General features: G+C 38.1%; 1 protein-coding gene across 1 annotated transcript; it reads left to right on the forward strand.

Annotated features, from left to right (window-relative positions):
* Positions 1-1,124: 1,124 nt before the first annotated feature.
* LOC141707873 (uncharacterized) lies at positions 1,125-7,796 on the forward strand. The gene is made up of 8 exons (XM_074511289.1): positions 1,125-1,433; positions 1,773-4,243; positions 4,328-4,486; positions 4,615-4,794; positions 5,060-5,254; positions 6,381-6,479; positions 6,559-7,164; positions 7,281-7,796. Exons 2-8 carry the CDS (start codon positions 1,799-1,801, stop codon positions 7,629-7,631), a joined length of 4,035 nt encoding a protein of 1,344 aa, XP_074367390.1. The 5' UTR covers positions 1,125-1,433; positions 1,773-1,798; the 3' UTR covers positions 7,632-7,796.
* The last annotated feature ends 252 nt before the right edge of the window (positions 7,797-8,048 follow it).

Below are 8,048 nucleotides of genomic sequence, written 5' to 3' on the forward strand. Positions count from 1 at the left end.
CAACTAAAATTTGGTAGTATTTATATTCTCATGTGAAATTTAATTTGTCAAAATACCTCATAAATGATGGATAATCTATTGAATATTGTACATATATAATATATATTTAATATTTAAAAATAAGTATACAAATACTCCTGATTAATCATTCGATTAATTTTTTCGATTATTTACCGATTTACCGATTAAACTCTACAAGATCCCTTAACCGATTATGTCTGATTAACGTTTTTTACAATAATGATTAATGACTATCTTTCGAAAATTAATTTTGATTTGGCGAACTTTCCCTTAAGGGTGAATGCGGGTCGTGTTAGCCAGGTTACAGGTAATAAATCAAAATAAACCAATTAATTCGTTTTTTTAAAAAATGAACCAGTTAACCAAAAAAATTATTTTCAAGCCAACCCTAACCTTTATACATTGGGTCGGGTTGGTTTGAGTTAAAATTTGAATAAAATTAATTAAATATTTTTAGGAGTCAAAATTTCAAATAAATTTAATCAAAAGTTAAAGTATACCCATAATTTAATAGAAGATAAATATTATTGGATATTATATGTACAGTGTATTCTTCTAGTTTAAAGTCAATAACTTGGGGCGTGTTATTCTTAAAATAACAATTTTATTTCGAATATCATATTTATTACAATAAATACATAAAATTAAAATTTCAAATAATAATACTATAATTATAAAATCGGGTTAGTAAGGGTTTTAATTTTTGGAACCATCAGCCAATTCATTATATTCGAGTTGACAAAAAATTAAAGCAATTAAATAACGGTTTCGGATAGTTTGACTTTATCAACCGAAATAAGGGACAAATTTGATCGATTTTACGATTTGATCGGTGTTATGTACACCCTTACTTTCCCCGCACAAAATGACGCAATAACAATGTGATGCACCTCCGATCCAAATTAGGGGCCCGAAAGTAAAAATAGAAACGAAACAAAAGTACTGATTCTATGTTTACACAATCAGAGTAAAAATAAATTGGTATGATGACAATACAATTAAAACGTTGTGGCAGAATTGAAAATGACCCTAAAATTGACCATTTCTTAAAAATGGATTACAACGAAAAAAGGTGTAGAATGATTGGCACGCTTAGGACCCGTGGTAAGAAGAAATAGAGAGGGGGGGAGATGGTAGATACCTAGGAGGAGTAGGACAGTTTAGAGTAAATTACACATGCCTTACAGCCCATGTAAGAGCTGTACTTGTGTAGTCTATATATACGTTAAGTGAATGAAACTTCACACAAGCACAGCTCAATTTTCAGCTGTTACGTTTCTGTACCAAACAAGAAACCGATTTATTCTTACACACACTTTTCTATCTATCCCTCCTCCCTCTGTATGTATTGTATGTGCTAGCAAAACTCTAAATTTGATCACTTGCTTCTTCTCTCCATCACAGCAACCCAGGTCTCTCTCTCTCTCTCTCTCTCTCTCAGTCTGTCTCTCTCTCTCTCCCTCCCTCTCCCTCTCTCTCTCTCCCCCTCCCTCTCCCTCTCCCTTGTTCTCTCTCTCTCTCTCTCTCTCCCCCTCCCTCTCCCTTGTTCTCTCTCTCTCCCCCTCCCTCTCCCTTGTTCTCTCTCTCTCTCTCTCTCTCCCCTTCTCCCTCCCTCTCTCTTTCTCTCTGCATTACACATACATTGCACGTGGTTTTATTTTATAATTGTGATTGTTTGTTACAGCATGATTTGGATCTATATGATGAATTTACTTATTTAATTGTTTGATTATTTTTTATTTTTGTTGTAGATATTTTGTGATCGCTTAGTTGGTTTATGATGGCTAGTGGTCAAGATGATATTGGGGGTTTAGAATTGTGTTCACACCAGGATGCTAGTGGGACTAAGTTTGACTGTAATGGGAATGGCAATGTGGGTGATGATCTCGGTGCTTCATATGTTTTTGTTAACGGTGTCGGTGATGTGGATGGTTGTGGTTTAAGTGTTGAGGAGAATTGTCATGTCAAGGGTGATGGCGGTGTAGGAAATGATCATGATTTTGCGGTGGGGATGGATAAAGACGTGGACTTGCATGCTGAATTTGCTGGGGAAGTTAGTGAGAGTGCAATTGACGGTGAGGTTGATATTGAGGAGATGGTTGAGGATCGAGGGGAGGTTGAGACGGGAGAGGATTTGGAGTCTCGGAAAGGCAATGGTTTAGATAGTGGAGAGTGCGAGGGGACGGTTGAGGATCGAGGGGAGTTAGAGGTGGGAGAGGATTTGAAGTTTCGCGTTGGAAATGGTTTAGATATTGGAGAGTGCGAGGGGACGGTTGATAATCAAAGGAAGTTTGAGCCAGGGGAGGACTTGGAGTCTTGGACTGGTAATGGTTTAGATATTGAAGAGAGCGAGGGGATGGTGATTGTTGTGTCGAATGGGGATGTTGAATTGGTGGATAAGGGTGGGAAGGATGTGGAGGAGAATGGTGTAGTTTTGACATTAGAGGTCGGAGAGAGTGAGCAATTAGATACGATTGGCTTGGGGGATGTTGAGTGTGTATTGGAAAAGGTTGAGGCTGAGGTTGGGGAGGAAGAGGTAGAGGAGCGAACTGAGCTTAAATCAGTAGAGGGAGACTTGGTAAAGAATGATGAAAGCAATTTCAGGCAAATGAAAGATTTGGGTATTGATGAAGAAATTGGAGAGAGCCAGGAGGGGTTGATTATATTAGCCGATACAGGTGAATTTGATAAAAGTATAAAGGCTGTCGAGCAAGATCTCATAGTCCCACCTGCAGATTTTGGAGAAGGAAGTCAATTCAACACTGTTCCTTTGGGGGAGGATTCATGTGAATCCGCGGAGATTGATGTTGATGTTGGGGAAGGGATATTGAAGGATCAAACTGAGCTAAATTCAGAAGAAAGTTTGGAATCTGATATCAGCACAACAAAATCTGTTGATTGTGTGTCCCATGATCCTGGAGAAAATCAGTGCAAGTTTGAACATGCTACGGCTTTAGGTAGTGAGATTGATGGGGGTGCTCAAATGGGTAATAAGATTAGTGCAGTAGTGGATAAAGGAATCATATGCACCATTGCTGCTGATGATGTTATAGACCTTGATAAATGCGTTGATGGAAGCCAAAGTGTTGACAAACTGGATTTAACTCCCTCTGATGCTGCAACCCCTTGTTTTATGGACAAGGTGCCAACTGAATGCGGTGACAACATCACTTCTGGTACAGATGATTGTGCAGCAGTGGAACATGGTGCTGTAAACTCAAAGGAACTCCACTCTAGTATAAATCAGACGTGTGAATTAATTGGGCATGTTCCAGTTAAATTCTTTGGAGGTGTCCTTGCTAGTATTGAAGATGGTACAGTTTCAGATGAAGGACGAGTTGATTCTGACTGCGGAATTGGTCATGTTCAGGGGTATGACGCAGAAATTGTGGCCCTTGATACTAATGTGACACTGACAACTGAAACTGCCACCAAATCTGTCGCAGATCAAAGTAAGATTACAGAAATAAACCTTGGGGAGCAGAGAAGTGGCTGCATAAACTCTCCCGAGCTGAATGGAAATGCTGATGATGCTCATTCCGATTGTATAGTGCCCCAAGTTCAAAGTGATAAAAATTTTCAGTCTGATTGCAATGGTGCTACAATATTACAACAAGAAGTCAGGAGTTTAGTTTGTCCAATCACAGACAAGTCTGAACTAGAAACAAAGCTTCTTCATACAGAAGATGTGGAAAGTGGTAATTTCTCTGTAATCGATGGCACAAAATCTGAAAGTGAAGTTGCTAATGGTCTTTCAAGTTGTGCTCCTAATGGAGTGAGGTCTGAAATTAAAATTGAGTTTGGTACAATAGATTCGGCCCAGGTCGTCTCGAAATCCTGGGTTTGTAATCCGCTTTCCAAATCCCAAGTCTTGAAAGGTGACATTGACTGTAACCAGACACAGGCTATCTTCACGACCAATATAGTCGAGTCTGAAGGTTGTGCTGATATGAGTTCAAAATCTGATGTTCAAAACCATTCTGCCATAGGCCGTTCTGACATGCATGTCAAAGATGCAACTGTAGCCGAGTGTTCTATTGGTGATAACGTTGATGGACGCAGTCTGGGAAACGTGGCCAAAGCAAAACCATTTCAGTTTCTTGCAAGATTTCCTAGAATTGATGATGATAAGCTTCGAGAACAGATAAGAGAGGCTCAGGTGTTAGTCGAGGAGAAGACTGTTCTAAGAAAAAGTATTAGATGGGAAATCGATGTAAAAAGGGTATGTGCTTTTTATTATGAATATATGATTTATGATGTAATTATATCTTAGTTGTTATAATCAGTTGGATGCTTCTGTGAACAGACCAATCTCCAGTCACTTGGGGATGAACTTGAAGCTACAAAATCAGATGAGATAGCTGCAAGGAGACTAGTAAAGCAAAAGCGGCAAGAAATAGACTCTGTTCAAGATAAAATTAATAGGGCGAAGAATTCTATTGCAGTTATGGATATTACCAACAGGGTAAGCACTTTCTCCTACTATGAGTTTTACCTCTAGTAATATATATCCACAATTATTAATGAGATAATATGTAACTTAAATTTAGTTGAATAATTAAACAGCAATGATTGTTTTGGTCATGACAATAGATAGCACATATGGAACACATGATAGAGCATGAAACCCATCCATTGAAGGAGGAAATGCAGTTGCTTCATGAAATTAAGGTAATGAAGAAGCTACGAGGTCAAATCTCTTCAAATGTCTGTTCTGCAGAAGAAGTCACTCAGGCTTTGAGTCAGTTAGAACCCACAGAGATGCAGCTAAAGGTATGTGTCTCTTTGTTGAGTTTTTGTTATACTCACAAAATACAGACAGTATGTAGCTCATTATATCTGATTTGTCCAGAGTTATTAGAATAATATATGTATGTGCTCTGAGTTCGAGTCAGAGCTTTCGATCCCTCACTTTAGATCAATGTGCTCTGAGTTCCAGTCATATATTAATAGTTAGTCCTTTATGTAGAAGTCGGAACATCATTCTCTTATTAATCTACTATATTTAACATGTTGATTTAATATTTGGCACGTGTAGACATTGAAGAAGGAACTCGGTGACCTTAAAAACAAGGCTTTTAAAGCTGAAGCTGCTGGTAAACTGTTAGGAAAGGAATACAATGATGAAAGCAAAAAGCTAAGAGAGTTACAGGCTCAGTTCCAAGCTGCAAACGATATTCGGCAAGATGCATACAAAGACCTCTTAGGTTTGAAAAGGCAATTGCATGAAAAGGTTTGTTCTCATGTAGCACATTTATCTCTTTCTTCCAAATTATTGAAGTATATTCTAACAATTTTAGAGGCAGTTTGATGGAGCTACGCCTACAGCTGCTCTCCCCGTAAATTTGTTTGCTACCTTGAAATTTAAAATATTTAATTCCCTGCTCATCCAATTTTTTTTAGCTAAACTGAAAAGGTATTAATCTTACATTATGCCTGCATGTTTGTCCCCCCCCCCCCCCCCCCCCCAGCCCCACCCCCTCCCCTACCTTTCGCTCGGGGTCCACCACTGGCTAGAACTATTTAAGTACTCCACATTCATGGTTCTTCAGAAAGATATTGATAACACTTAAGTTGTTTTATTTTCTCATCAATGTACTCGTCACCAAATATGAAGCAAAATTTCATGACGATATCACTAAATTATTGGTTGGCAATAGAAGATCCAGTCTTCCCTGTCGATGTGATTTGTGGTCATGCTAGTGAAACGGCGTTTTGACTGTAGAAATACCAATGTGTTTAGTTTTAATGCTTTTTACGTGTCTCTGGATCAGGTTTAATGGTACTGAGTATAGACAATGAGTTATGTTGCAATATACCAAATTGAGTGCAAAGGATGGGTCATAGATAAAATCGGACTGCTCGAGTGTTTAATGTAGTCTGTGTGTCATTATTTTTTCTGTCACTACATTACTTTGTCTAGCATATTGAGACTCTGAACGACACGTTTTTAATAGAGTTACACCGTTAATTATTGATTTATTGTTTCTTCTATTAATTAATATCTCACTCTATTAGTTTAAAATCTATTTATAGTTTGTTATATTGGTTATTCATTATATTCTTATTTGACACTCTTGATTGCATTTCGATAGAATTTATCGACAAAGGTGATGCATAAGATATGTTTACTTATATACATGCAGAGGAAGTGAAACCTTGTGAATTCTATGAAAACTTCCGAAAACATCAATTCTATAGTATAGTCTGGTTGGAATATGTTTTCCGATTTATTGAACTATAGAAAACCAGGCTTATAGCAATAAAATAGTAGATATATTGACTGAAGCAACATAAATTGCATCAAAGAAAAGTAGTACTATGGAGCATTTAACAAAAAAATCGATATTACATTGCAGGGCAAGCATTTTTGGATATACAAGGATGATGCAAAGGCAGCTACTGATTATGCGCTAAACGGAGATAAAGAGGCGCTATATCATCTTTGCGCCAAACAGGTTGGTTAGTCTACCCCTTTCTACTTCTTTATCTCTCTTGTTTTTCTCTTGGATCTGTGCTGACAAGTACATTATTTAGGTGGACACTTTCATGGATCTTTGGAACAAGAATGATGAGGTTCGAGAAGATTATGTTAGATGCAACATGAAAAGTACTCTGAGGAGATTTAAAACATTGGATGGCCGTTCACTTGGCCCTGACGAGGAGGTACATGTCTTTCCCATTTATGTGGGTGAAAGGGAGAGTCGGCAATTCAATAATGCATCAAGAACAACCAGCCCATCATCACCTACAATTACGAAACAAGAAAACACAGTGCAACCTGTTGAAAGAGAACCAATAGATGGTAAATCCTTGGTGATGACAGAGTCAAAGATCAAGATGTTGAAAGGCAAAACATCTGGTAATCCTATCCCGAGGAGTGGGTTGCACATTGAATTTGGACAACTTGGGGTTGAGGAGACAAATGACGAAGAGAAACAGCAAACAAAGGAGGAACTGGAATTGGCGAGGAAGGATGAGATCTTAAGAAAAGATGAGATTGATGCAGAGTTGAAGGAGCAACTTCGACAGGAGGAGAAAGTGAAAGCTCAGGAGGCGCTTGAGAGGAAAAAGCGAAATGCAGATAAGGCTCAAATGAGGGCTTTGTCACGAGCTCAAAAGGAAGCTGAACAGAAGGAAAAGGTAATCACCATACTATCTAATGCATTTATCTTTATTTACCATTTTTCATATGCATGAAAATGTTACACAATTTGTTTTGTCCCCATGTCTTGATGTAAAAACTGTTGGGTATGTAGGAGAAGGAAAAGCGAATGAGAAAGAAGGAAAAGAAGACCACTGATGGTGAAAATGGTCCGGAACTCCAGACAAACCAGATCAAGGAGGAGAGTAAGGATAGTCCTGCGGCAAAACCTATTAAAACTTCACATTTTAACAGGTACAACAAAACAAAAGCTACTATCCCTCCGGCTCTTCGCAACAGAGGCAAGAAACGCTTGAAACAATTTATGTGGTGGATTTTTGGTGCGCTAATTGTTCTTTTTATATTCTTGGTGGGAAATAGTGGAGCTTTTAAGAACCTTAGACCTCTTAAAGAGGACGGTTTTTTGGGCAACCAGCAGCCGGCACAACCTATTTGGAAATCTTAGGCGTCGAGAGTTCCAAATCCTTATCGTGTATTCCTGGTATTCACCAAGAGAATGAGAGAGGCAACTGTTTCTCTTGGCTAATTTGACTCTGTTATTTGTCAGTTGGTCTTCACTTAGCAACATTGGCATTAGTTTCACATATAGATGGTAGAAAGGTTATGAATATGTTATGTGAAGAGTAGGAAAATAATAGTAATATCTATAAATGCGATATATACTAAAGGTTTGTTGGGTTATAAATCCATTGCCTTGCATACAAAGCCAAACGATTTGCAGGGGGTACAATATTATGAATGTCAACAACCTTCTGGATAAGGCTGGTGGGTTCAGTTATAAAAATGTGAATTCCTGCTGATTTTTAACAATGATTGATTTGAAATATTGTGTTCAACATTTGCTGCTGACCATCATTAGTCG

This window comes from Apium graveolens, chromosome 2, assembly GCF_009905375.1.
Source record: "Apium graveolens cultivar Ventura chromosome 2, ASM990537v1, whole genome shotgun sequence".
NCBI classification, from domain to species: Eukaryota; Viridiplantae; Streptophyta; class Magnoliopsida; order Apiales; family Apiaceae; genus Apium; species Apium graveolens.

Excerpts from the sequence above, each read along its gene's own strand:
- LOC141707873 (XM_074511289.1), top strand. The coding sequence starts at position 1,799 with ATGATGGCTAGTGGTCAAGATGATATTGGGGGTTTAGAATTGTGTTCA. Across the intron at positions 4,487-4,614 it reads TTATGGATATTACCAACAGG|ATAGCACATATGGAACACAT; the intron begins GTAAGCACTTTC and ends TCATGACAATAG. Across the intron at positions 7,165-7,280 it reads AAGCTGAACAGAAGGAAAAG|GAGAAGGAAAAGCGAATGAG; the intron begins GTAATCACCATA and ends TTGGGTATGTAG.